This window comes from Oncorhynchus kisutch, linkage group LG23 (assembly GCF_002021735.2).
Source record: "Oncorhynchus kisutch isolate 150728-3 linkage group LG23, Okis_V2, whole genome shotgun sequence".
NCBI classification, from domain to species: domain Eukaryota; kingdom Metazoa; phylum Chordata; class Actinopteri; order Salmoniformes; family Salmonidae; genus Oncorhynchus; species Oncorhynchus kisutch.
The window spans coordinates 41,673,211-41,686,579 of NC_034196.2; the positions used below are offsets into that span (position 1 = coordinate 41,673,211).

The window sequence follows — 13,369 nt, forward strand, 5'->3', positions numbered from 1 at the left end:
CACATCAGCAGACACTCTTATTCCAGAGCAACTTACAGTAGTGAACGCATAAGTCCCTAGTCCCTAACCCCTAGACCCTAACCCCATAAGTTAATGCCCCGAGGGACTTCGAACCCACAACCCTGGCATTGCAAGTGCCATCGCTCTAACAACTGAGCCACTCAAGGCAGGCTAAAGCAAACGCTGAAAGTAGGTTCAAAGATTCCAAATAATATTTGAACCCAGGTTTACAGAGACATAAAGGAAATAAGGAAGTCATTTACCATGAGATGCAGCGGGGAGGTAGTGGGACCTCTGGCTGACATTTTCTCCCACAGTCCTCTCCGGACGTAGTGAACGGTGGTGCCCGCCATGTTGAAGGCTCCTGGGCGGTCTATCTTCCAGTCGCTGTTGATGGAATGTTTGTTTGTGTCTTTGAGTGCTGCAGAAAGTTAACAAGGAAAAGCAGCAGAGACTTAATGGTTACAGTCCCAAATGGCACCCTCATTCCCTAGATAGTAATTTATGGGCTCTGGTTAAATGTAGTCCATTATATAGTGAATAGAGTACCATTTTGGGATGTTTCCAGTGTTTTGATGCACATGTACCCACTCTGTGGACGGATGTTGTTGATACTGTGAGGGAGGAAAAATACAAGGCAGCAGTCTGGCCAAAGTTCTGTTTACCACTTAGATGTGAGGTCCTTCATCTTAGATGTGTTTAACTGTGAGGTCCTTCATCTTAGATGTGTTTAACTGTGAGGTCCTTCATCTTAGACACGTTTAGATGTGAGGTCCTTCATCTTAGATGTGTTTAGATGTGAGGTCCTTCATCTCAGATGTGTTTAACTGTGAGGTCCTTCATCTTAGATGTGTTTAACTGTGAGGTCCTTCATCTTAGACACGTTTAGCTGTGAGGTCCTTCATCTTAGACACGTTTAGATGTGAGGTCCTTCATCTTAGATGTGAGGTCCTTCATCTTAGACACGTTTAGATGTGTGGTCCTTCATCTTAGATGTGAGATCCTTCATCTCAGATGTGTTTAGCTGTGAGGTCCTTCATCTTAGATGTGTTTAGATGTGAGGTCCTTCATCTCAGATGTGTTTAACTGTGAGGTCCTTCATCTTAGACACGTTTAGATGTGAGGTCCTTCATCTTAGATGTGTTTAACTGTGAGGTCCTTCATCTTAGACGTGTTTAACTGTGAGGTCCTTCATCTTAGATGTGTTTAACTGTGAGGTCCTTCATCTTAGACACGTTTAGATGTGAGGTCCTTCATCTTAGACACGTTTAGATGTGAGGTCCTTCATCTTAGATGTGAGGTCCTTCATCTTAGACATGTTTAGATGTGTGGTCCTTCATCTTAGATGTGAGATCCTTCATCTCAGATGTGTTTAGCTGTGAGGTCCTTCATCTTAGATGTGTTTAGATGTGAGGTACTTCATCTCAGATGTGTTTAACTGTGAGGTCCTTCATCTTAGACACGTTTAGATGTGAGGTCCTTCATCTTAGACACGTTTAGATGTGAGGTCCTTCATCTTAGACACGTTTAGATGTGAGGTCCTTCATCTCAGATGTGTTTAACTGTGAGGTCCTTCATCTTAGATGTGTTTAGCTGTGAGGTCCTTCATCTTAGATGTGTTTAACTGTGAGGTCCTTCATCTTAGATGTGATTAGATGTGTGGTCCTTCATCTTAGATGTGTTTAGATGTGAGGCCTTCATCTTAGATGTGTTTGTACTCAGTTTATGGGGAATTTTAACTTTAGGAGCTTGGCGAGTTTACACAATTATTTGAAACGTCAACATATATTTACAACAATTGATGCTTGTTTTTTGAACCTTGTTTATCTCCTTTGATAATGTATTCTATAACATACTGTAGAATGGTGTTATTCTCTCCACACAAATACACGCACGCACACACACACACACACACACACACACACACACACACACACACACACACACACACACACACACACACACACACACACACACACACACACACACACACACACACACACACACACACACACAGACACAGACACAGACACACACACACACACACTCGCCAGAATCCTAACAGTAACCTCTTGTCCAATCTTATCACTCTTCCCTCTACATGCGTTTGAACTCATTTGGCCTCTCCTTAGCAGATTGGCATCCTGGGAGGGTGGAGAGGGATGGCTTAGCGAATGGGGAGTGAGGAAGGAATGGTGGTGGGGGAAGTAGAGACACTGGGGAAGTAGAGAGGAGGGGTAGTAGAGACACTGGGGAAGTAGAGAGGAGGGGTAGTAGAGACACTGGGGAAGTAGAGACTCTGGGGAAGTAGAGACTCTGGGGAAGTAGAGAGGAGGGGTAGTAGAGACACTGGGGAAGTAGAGACACTGGGGAAGTAGAGACTCTGGGGAAGTAGAGACTCTGGGGAAGTAGAGACTCTGGGGAAGTAGAGAGGAGGGGTAGTAGAGACACTGGGGAAGTAGAGACACTGGGGAAGTAGAGACTCTGGGGAAGTAGAGACTCTGGGGAAGTAGAGAGGAGGGGTAGTAGAGACACTGGGGAAGTAGAGACTCTGGGGAAGTAGAGACACTGGGGAAGTAGAGACTCTGGGGAAGTAGGGACTCTGGGGAAGTAGAGACACTGGGGAAGTAGAGAGGGGGGTAGTAGAGAGGAGGACAAAGTAGAGACTGGGGGAGTAGAGACTCTGGGGAAGTAGAGAGGAGGGGAAGTAGAGACTCTGGGGAAGTAGAGAGGAGGGGAAGTAGAGACATTGTGGAAGTAGAGAGGATGAGGTAGTAGAGAGGAGGACAATGTAGAGACTGGGGAAGTAGAGGCTCTGGGGAAGTAGAGAGGAGGGGAAGTAGAGACATTGTGGAAGTAGAGAGGATGAGGTAGTAGAGAGGAGGACAAAGTAGAGACTGTGGGGAAATAAGAGACTGGGGAAGTAGAGACTGGGCAAGTAGAGTAGAGGGGAAGTAGAGACTCCTTTAAGCATCATTGTTTTTCAAGTACTAATGTCACTGTTCCTCGGTGGCTTCAAAGCCTCTCATTGGCTATTGCTGATCACCTTTCTCAAAACTTGACGTTGCACATCTCACACTAAGTAGAGACTCTGGGGAAGTAGAGACTCTGGGGAAGTAGAGACTCTGGGGAAGTAGCGAGGAGGGGAAGTAGGGACTCTGGGGAAGTAGGGACTCTGGGGAAGTAGACACACTGGGGAAGTAGGGACTCTGGGGAAGTAGGGACTCTGGGGAAGTAGGGACACAAGGGAAGTAGGGACTCTGGGGAAGTAGAGAGGAGGGGAAGTAGAGACACTGGGGAAGTAGAGACACTGGGGAAGTAGGGACTCTGGGGAAGTAGACACACTGGGGAAGTAGGGACACTGGGGAAGTAGAGACACAGGGGAAGTAGAGACACTGGGGAAGTAGAGAGGAGGGGAAGTAGAGAAGAGGGGAAGTAGAGACACTGGGGAAGTAGAGACACTCGGGAAGTAGAGACACTGGGGAAGTAGACACACTGGGGAAGTAGACACACTGGGGAAGTAGGGACTCTGGGGAAGTAGAGATACTGGGGAAGTAGAGACACAGGGGAAGTAGAGACACAGGGGAAGTAGAGACACAGGGGAAGTAGAGACACTGGGGAAGTAGAGACACTGGGGAAGTAGAGACACTGGGGAAGTAGAGACTCTTGGGGAAGTAGAGACTCTGGGGAAGTAGAGACACTGGGGAAGTAGAGACTCTGGGGAAGTAGAGACACTGGAGAAGTAGAGACACTGGGGAAGTAGAGACACTGGGGAAGTAGAGAGGAGGGGAAGTAGAGACACTGGGGAAGTAGAGAGGAGGGGAAGTAGAGACACAGGGGAAGTAGAGACACTGGGGAAGTAGAGAGGAGGGGAAGTAGAGACACTGGGGAAGTAGAGACTCTGGGGAAGTAGAGACACTGGGGAAGTAGACACACTGGGGAAGTAGAGACACTGGGGAAGTAGAGACACAGGGGAAGTAGAGACACTGGGGAAGTAGAGACACTGGGGAAATAGGGGCTCTGGGGAAGTTGACGGGATTGCCCCAGCAGCCTCTCAGTGTATTCGAAGTGAGCCGCCTCGTGGTTCCTAATCACATGAAAGGCAGGAGTCAGGACGCTAGCAGGCAGGGGAGGAAAACAGTCAGGCTGAATCCCAAATGGCTATAAGTAGTGCACTACATAGGGAATAGGGTGCCACTTGAGACAGATTATTCCCTGATAGCAGGCAGGTCTGCTGACACATATTAGACAGGTGGATACAGCGCAGGGCCTGTGTTGTGTGGTTACACTAGGAGTCATCTGAAAGAGAGACATCTGAAAGACAGCTATATGAGAGATGAGAGGAGATGTGTGGAGCTGGGGAACTAATGCTCTCTCACTAAAGCTGGCTGAAGGACTAATCTGAGAGCAGTGGATTGGGCACGTGAAAGATGAGAGGAAATGTGGAGGAGTTCAGGAAGTTAGTGAGACTCGAAAGCTGGGGGAGTAACGCTCTCTCACTAAAGCTGGGGGAAGGACTTATCTAAGAGCAGTGGACTGGGCACATGAAAGCTGAGAGGGGTGATCTCTGTATAGATGTGAAGGAGCTGGGGGAGTAATACCAGGCGTATACTACACGACTTTCAAAAGCCTAACATCGCTGAGCCTCTCACATTAAACAAACGTCTTTCATTACGTTTTCCGTCTTCCCAACTTAGTGGTGCACACACTACACATTCTGGCAGACGGGGGTCACACACTACACATTCTGGCAGACAGGGGTCACACTAAACATTCTGGCAGACGGAGGTCACACACTAAACATTCTGGCAGACGGGGGTCACACACTACACATTCTGGCAGACAGGGGTCACACACTAAACATTCTGGCAGACGGAGGTCACACACTAAACATTCTGGCAGACGGAGATCACACACTACAGGTTCTGGCAGATGGGGGGTCACACACTAAACATTCTGGCAGATGGGGGTCACACACTAAACATTCTGGCAGACGGGGGTCACACACTAAACATTCTGGCAGACAGAGGTCACACACTAAACATTCTGGCAGGCGGGGTCACACACTAAAAATTCTGGCAGACGGGGGTCACACACTAAACATTCTGGCAGACGGGGGTCACACACTACACATTCTGGCAGACAGGGGTCACACACTACACATTCTGGCAGACGGGGGTCACACACTAAAAATTCTGGCAGACAGGGGTCACACACTAAACATTCTGGCAGACAGGGGTCACACACTACACATTCTGGCAGACGGGGGTCACACACTAAAAATTCTGGCAGACAGGGGTCACACACTAAACATTCTGGCAGACAGGGGTCACACACTAAACATTCTGGCAGACAGGGGTCACACACTAAACATTCTGGCAGACAGGGGTCACACACTAAACATTCTGGCAGACAGGGGTCACACACTAAACATTCTGGCAGACAGGGGTCACACACTACACATTCTGGCAGACAGAGGTCACACACTAAACATTCTGGCAGACGGAGGTCACACACTAAACATTCTGGCAGACGGAGGTCACACACTAAACATTCTGGCAGATGGGGGTCGCACACTAAACATTCTGGCAGACAGGGGTCACACACTACACATTCTGGCAGACAGAGGTCACACACTACACATTCTGGCAGACGGGGGTCACACACTAAAAATTCTGGCAGACGGAGGTCACACACTACACATTCTGGCAGACGGGGGTCACACACTAAAAATTCTGGCAGACAGGGGGTCACACACTAAACATTCTGGCAGACAGGGGTCACACACTAAACATTCTGGCAGATGGGGGTCACACACTAAACATTCTGGCAGACGGAGGTCACACACTAAACATTCTGGCAGAGGGGGGTCACGCACTACACATTCTGGCAGACGGAGGTCACACACTAAACATTCTGGCAGAGGGGGGTCACGCACTACACATTCTGGCAGACGGAGGTCACACACTAAACATTCTGGCAGACGGAGAACACACACTAAACATTCTGGCAGACGGAGAACACACACTAAACATTCTGGCAGACGGAGGTCACACACTACAGGTTCTTCCGTTGGTCGTGAGGATTCTGAAAACAATGATGTGAATAGATTGTGTAGCAGCTTCAATACATTTTGAATTTAATAACATTGCTTGTGAACTTCAGAGTAAGCATACTAGTGGGCTAGTAGTAGTCATCACTCCTGCTCGGTAATCTACCAACGATTTATGTATACACTAGATACCTAACAGTGGGCGCTGTTTTGAAGCCAATGCACCTCCATCTTGGCACTCCCTCAACATTGTAAAAAAAATATTTTGCCAGCTAGAGAAATGCATTTATTAATGTCTACATTGGTTTTTACCATATGTATTCTATTACAGACACCTTAATGGATACTTTAAAATTATATTATGTGAGCTAAACATAAAAAAATAAAATATATACAAAAACATTTTCCTTAAAGCATCATTTTATTTTTAAGGACTGATGTCAATGTTCCTCGGTGGCTTCAAAGCCTATCATTGGCTAATGCATAGCATCAGCAATCCATGGTTTATATACATCATTGGAGTCTACACATTCTGGGTGATACGATACAATGTCATCATCTCACTGGCTTCTTCTCTCATTGGCTATTGCTGATGACCTTTCTGAAAACCTGTCGTTGCACACCTCACACAACAAGAGTATTGCAGTATTTGTACCGATAAAATCAAACATGTTTGAAAATAACAGGACCTCTGGGACGACTCAAAGACGGGACCCTCAGATTGGGTCGATGACCCGCTCACATTGAAACAAGCGTTGGTGACGACCAAACCCCCAAGTAGGCAACGACAAAAACTTGTCTGGGACAGCTAAATCGTGGAGTGTACGCCCGCCTTAAGTGTTCTCTCTCTTAAGATGGGGAAGGACTGATCCAAGAGCAGCGACTTGAACGGGCCAAGTGGATTGAGAGGAGTGATGAGAGGAGAGTGTGTGTGGATGTGAATGCTAGAGCTGTGGGAGTTGATGCTCTCTCTGTAAAGCCGGATGAGGTGGCCGATGAGGTGGACGATGAGGTGGCCGATGAGGTGGACGATGAGGTGGCCGATGAGGTGGCAGATGAGGTGGCCGATGAGGTGGCCGATGAGGTGGACGACGAGGTGGACGATGAGGTTGCCGATGAGGTGGCCGATGAGGTTGCCGATGAGGTGGCCGACGAGGTGGCCGATGAGGTTGCCGATGAGGTGGACGATGAGGTTGCCATAGGGATATATAGCCCTCTGGACTTTGGTGAAGAGAAAATGTGCTTCCCAGGCAAAAATGAGTTTGAGACACCTGCTATAGAATGTCATATGGGCACTATATTAGAGACATACAAAAGGACTACTGCTAGATTCAAGAGAGTTGTTTGCTACTGTATCACCCTGTTCAAAGCAACAGCGGTCCGTATCTTACCCAAATAACTCTGTGAAGGCTTTTCTTCCATCACTCTGATTCTCCTGGCCCCTTTGGGGATGATCACAGCTTCCACATAGCCTGAGGGGAAAGAGGTGGAGAGAGAGAGATAAAGAGAGAGGTAGAGAGAGAGTACGGTTGTTGGGTCCATGCCAGCACTAGAACTATCTAGCTCACTATGTGTACATGTAACGTACAGTTCAGTCACTTCACTTCTAAGAGAGCCAGGCGGGTCGACTGGAAGAGCTACAGTACTGTACTGTGTGTTCATGTGTGTCTCTACCCCCTGTGCTCGGGATCACAGGCCGTGAATAGATCTATGTGTGGGGTCCCCCTGCTACCTAACTGATGGTCACAGTTAGCCTAGCGTGGTCCGGGGAGCTTGAGTACGTATGAATGAGATCCATTCAAGGTCGAGAAAGGTGTTCCTCAACGTTGCCGAGCCATAGCCATTCATCGCACAGGATGTTGACATTGTTCGCTGTGTAATCTGAACTTGCTTTGAAGTAGTATTCAAAAGGGTGATTTTTGAAAACTTTGTCCAGTGTTTAAGATACAGCTTAGTGCTGATTCAGGGTCCAGGGAGGAGACGCTAGGTCCTTTCTTTTCTTTTTTCAGAGCAGAAAAGAACTCTGCAAGTAATGAATGACCTAACTAAAAAACTGTCCGTTTGTGACATCCAGTTTGATATAAATACTTAACTGTGTCTCTTGTGAATAATGATGAGTTTTAATAAATCGGACCCCGTGTGTGAACAACAACAAAAAGAAGAGCTGTAAATTCCTTCCTGTTTTCTCTCTCTCTCCTTGAGAGCTGTGGTAAACTTTTATTGGTAGTTAATAATGATGTCATTACTTTTTCACCATACTGGTACCATGTGGCTCAGTTGGTAGAGCATGACACTTGCAATGCCAGGGATGTGGGTTCAATTCCCACAGGGGGGGACCAGTATGGGGAAGAAAAAAATAAACTCACTCTGGATAAGAGCATCTGTTAAATTACTTAATTGTGAAAGTTATTATAGTGCATTATAAACTGGGTGGTTCAAGCCCTGAATGCTGATTGGCTGACAGCCGTGTTATATCAGACTGTATACCACGGGTATGACAAAACATTTATTTTCCTGCTCTAATTACGTTGGTAACCAGTTTATAATAGCAATAAGGCACCTCGGGGGTTTGTGATAAATGGCCAATATACCACGGCTAAGGGCTGAATCCAGGCATGCCACGTTGCGTCGTGCTTAAGAACAGCCCTTAGCTGTGGTATATTGGCCATATACCACACCCCCTCGGGCCTTATTGCTTAAACATACAACCAATATATTTTTTAATAACTAACAAGCTACAATAGAAAGTGATGAATGAATCCATTCAATCCAATTTGGTTATAAATCATTCAGGGAGATTATCAACAGTAATTCAACACGGTTTTTAATCCAGACACTTCATTCAAATATTAAGAACATTCCCTGTAATAGTGCTACAACTTGTTAGGAGATAAAGTCCAGATCTGTGAGACTCTCTAAGACAAACCGAGGGAGATTGGCAGCCAGAGGTAACGTTACAGTACACGCAGCACTTTGAAGATTCCCCCCCCCCCTAGGTACAGATCTCGGATCAGCTTCCTCTTCCCCGAATCCTAACCTTAACCATTTGTGGGGAAAATGTTAAACTGACCCAAGATCAGCATCTAGGGGCAAGGTTGCCCTTAAACCTACTGAGGGGGTACGGTACCTGCTCCTTTGGTGTGGTTGAAGTCCCCCTTGATGACTTTACAAGACTTGCCGTTGCCATTACACACCCCACAGTGGTCCTCTCTTGCCATCGAACTCAGGATCCTGTCACAGCCCACTTTCTAGACAACAACATAGAAACCTCGGGTTAACTACATTCTCACACTGTAGATAATACAGTTAAACAGAAATAAGGCTTAAAATAATGTTGTCCTCTGATGACGAGGGGGGGGGGGGGGGGGCAGTGGTGGTTTAAAAAAAGGTTTGATCGACTGTTGACTGACAGTCTAGTTCGGGTGCTTTGGAGAACTTGGACAATATGCAGAATCATTCAGTAAAACTAAACTTGACATTCATTATGTCTACATCCTACTGCCTACATACTACGGTCTACATACTACTGTAGACATACTACACACTACTGTCTACATACTACTGTCTACATACTACTGTCTACATACTACACACTACTGTCTACATCCTACTGCCTACATACTACGGTCTACATACTACTGTCTACATACTACTGTAGACATACTACACACTACTGTCTACATACTACTGTCTACACACTACTGTCTACATACTACTGTCTACATACTACTGTCTACATACTACTGTCTACACACTACTGTCTACATACTACTGTCTACATACTACTGTCTACATACTACTGTCTACATACTACTGTCTACACACTACTGTCTACATACTACGGTCTACATACTACTGTAGACATACTACACACTACTGTCTACATACTACTGTCTACATACTACTGTCTACATACTACACACTACTGTCTACATCCTACTGCCTACATACTACGGTCTACATACTACTGTCTACATACTACTGTAGACATACTACACACTACTGTCTACATACTACTGTCTACACACTACTGTCTACATACTACACACTACTGTCTACATACTACTGTCTACATACTACTGTCTACATACTACTGTCTACACACTACTGTCTACACACTACGGTCTACACACTACTGTCTACATACTACTGTCTACATACTACTGTCTACATACTACTGTCTACATACTACTGTCTACACACTACTGTCTACACACTACTGTCTACACACTACTGTCTACATACTACTGTCTACATACTACTGTCTACATACTACTGTCTACATACTACTGTCTACATACTACTGTCTACACACTACTGTCTACATACTACTGTCTACATACTACTGTCTACATACTACTGTCTACATACTACTGTCTACATACTACTGTCTACACACTACTGTCTACACACTACTGTCTACATACTACTGTCTACATACTACTGTCTACATACTACTGTCTACATACTACTGTCTACACACTACTGTCTACATACTACTGTAATCTCAGACAGGCCTAGACATATTTTTGTACAAGAGGAGACTACTTTGGGTGGAGGGCTGATTTGGGTGGGTGATAGAGAAGTATAATGTAGGACAGCATCTGTTAATGTGTATTGTACATCCCAGTTTAGCCAGGGGTGTATTCACTAGGAACCAAACAGGCCCAGTTTACCCAGGGGTGTATTCACTAGGAACCAAACAGGCCCAGTTTAGCCAGGGGTGTATTCACTAGGAACCAAACAGGCCCAGTTTAGCCAGGGGTGTATTCACTAGGAACCAAACAGGTCCAGTTTAGCCAGGGGTGTATTCACTAGGAACCAGACAGTACTATGGTGAGTAGACAGTACTATGGTGATCAGACAGTACTATGGTGATCAGACAGTACTATGGTGAGTAGACAGTACTATGGTGAGTAGACAGTACTATGGTGATCAGACAGTACTATGGTGATCAGACATTGCTATGGTGATCAGACAGTACTATGGTGATCAGACAGTACTATGGTGATCAGACAGTACTATGGTGAGTAGACAGTACTGATCAGACAGTACTATGGTGATCAGACAGTACTATGGTGAGTAGACAGTACTATGGTGAGTAGACAGTACTATGGTGAGTAGACAGTACTATGGTGAGTAGACAGTACTATGGTGAGTAGAGAGTACTATGGTGATCAGACAGTACTATGGTGAGTAGACAGTACTGATCAGACAGTACTATGGTGAGTAGACAGTACTGATCAGACAGTACTATGGTGAGTAGACAGTACTATGGTGAGTAGACAGTACTATGGTGAGTAGACAGTACTATGGTGAGTAGAGAGTACTATGGTGATCAGACAGTACTATGGTGAGTAGACAGTACTATGGTGATCAGACAGTACTATGGTGAGTAGACAGTACTATGCAATAGGGGCAGCCTAGTGGTTAGAGTCTGGGGCCAGTAACTGAAAGGTTGCAGGATTGAATCCCTGAGCAGATAAGGTAAAAATCTGTCATTCTATCCCTGAACAAGGCAGTTAACCCAATGCTCCCCGGTAGACCGTCATTGTAAATAAGAATTTGTTCATAACTAACTTGCCTAGTTTAGGTTATAAATAAATAAATATATGTATAAAAAAATATGTAGCTGGAGAGCAGATTCTTTTGACCAAGAGCCAGCAGTTCACAGATGGGCCATCCGTGTGTCAGAGAGGATGATGGGTGTGTGCTGGGGCTTGGGCCACGACCTACTCTGGGAGCGTGGAAACATCCTTACAACGCCAGAGCAACATATTACTTTGTTTCTCTCGCTCTCTGTCTGCCTGTCTGTCTGTCTGCCTTTCTCTCTCTCTGCCTTTGTCTCTCGCTCTGTCTGCCTGTCGCTCTCGCTCTGTCTGCCTGTCTGTCTGTCTGCCTCTCTCTTTGTCTGTCTGCCTCTCTGTCTGTCCCTCTTTTGCTCTCTCTCTCTCTCTCTTGCGTGCTTTCTCTCTATCATGTTTGTCTCTCATTTTTTGCTCTCTCTCTCTCTCTCTCTCTCTTCCCCTCTCTCCCTTTCTCTCTCTCTCTCTCTCTCTCTCTCTCTCTCTCTCTCTCTCTCTCTCTCTCTCTCTCTTCCCCTTTCTCTCTCTCTCTCTCTTTTTCATCTCTCTCCAGCCCAGATAGCAGGAAATAATCCCCGCAAATCATCCCTGTGTTTTCTGAAATATTCCCCAGTTGTCTATTTTTCTACCAGAGAAAGAGGTTCTGGTCATGGGTCGATCATCTGTCTACTGAAGGCACGTTCTCCTGCTCCTGGGAGTGCAGTCAACATAATGGAGGGTGGCTGTGGGGCTCCGCCGATAACAATGGGTCTGTGACCCAAATTGCACACTATTCCCTACACAGTGCACTACTTTTGACCAAAGTCCTATGGGCCCTGGTAAAAACAATTGTGCACTAAATAGAGAATAGGGCACCATTTTGGGTCAGTGATTTAAGTACCATTTTGGGTCAGTGATTTAAGCACCATTTATTTTCTTGCTGGACTTGACATTGAAGACTTTGTTTGGAAGGAGACATGGAATGTGTTGGGGGAAACAGCTTGGAAAATGACTTTCTCTTTCTGCAATACGGAACATTTTTCACAATTTTGCTGTCCGAGAAACTGTGACATCAGATCAGATTAACCTGCATCATCAGAGACATCAGAAAAATGTTGCGTGAGATGGCTACGAATAACACTTACAAAAACCTCCAGGACTTTGGGTTTTGTGTGCCATTAAGAGATGCAGAACTTCCAGCTTTATTTAGAACTATATTGTGTAAATCTACCATTGAATTATTGAAAATGTAGAACACACTGGAACCTAACTAGTCCCCTGTCACATGACTGGTGTACCTGACAAGTCCCCTGTCACATGACTGGTGTACCTGACAAGTCCCATGCCACAAGATATGTAGTTTCCTCTAGGTACAGATCTAGGACCAGCTTCCCCTGCCCCAATCCTAACCTTAACCATTAGTGGGGATATGCACTGACCCAAGATCAGTGTCTAGGGGCAACTTCACATGACTGGTGTACCTGAAAAGTCCCCTGTCACATGACTGGTGTACCTGACATGTCCCGTTGGCACAGAGGCCAGACTCCTGAGAGCCGCAGGAGGTTCCATCCAGCACCTTCTCAGCCAGGAGGCGGGGTTGTTCTTTCCCTGTGGAGGAACAGAACAGTGTACAGGGCCTCTCTGGAAGAGAGAGAGGGGAGGGGAGGAGAGAGAGGAGGAGGAAGCGAGGAGAGCGAGGAGGAGGAGGGAGGGAGGGGAGGAAGAGAGAGGATATGGGGAGGAGAAGAGTAGA

At 46.0% G+C, this 13,369-nt stretch overlaps 1 protein-coding gene across 1 annotated transcript in view; it reads right to left on the reverse strand.

The window, feature by feature from the left end:
- LOC109868745 (A disintegrin and metalloproteinase with thrombospondin motifs 19) overlaps positions 1 to 13,369 on the reverse strand; it is a 137,249-nt gene that overhangs the window by 43,292 nt on the left and 80,588 nt on the right. The window contains exons 14-17 of the mRNA XM_031802449.1: positions 13,130 to 13,257; positions 9,180 to 9,300; positions 7,444 to 7,524; positions 264 to 421 (exon numbers count right to left, since the gene is read on the reverse strand). Coding sequence (XP_031658309.1) covers positions 264 to 421; positions 7,444 to 7,524; positions 9,180 to 9,300; positions 13,130 to 13,257 — 488 coding nt within the window. The remainder of the gene's footprint in view (positions 1 to 263; positions 422 to 7,443; positions 7,525 to 9,179; positions 9,301 to 13,129; positions 13,258 to 13,369) is intronic.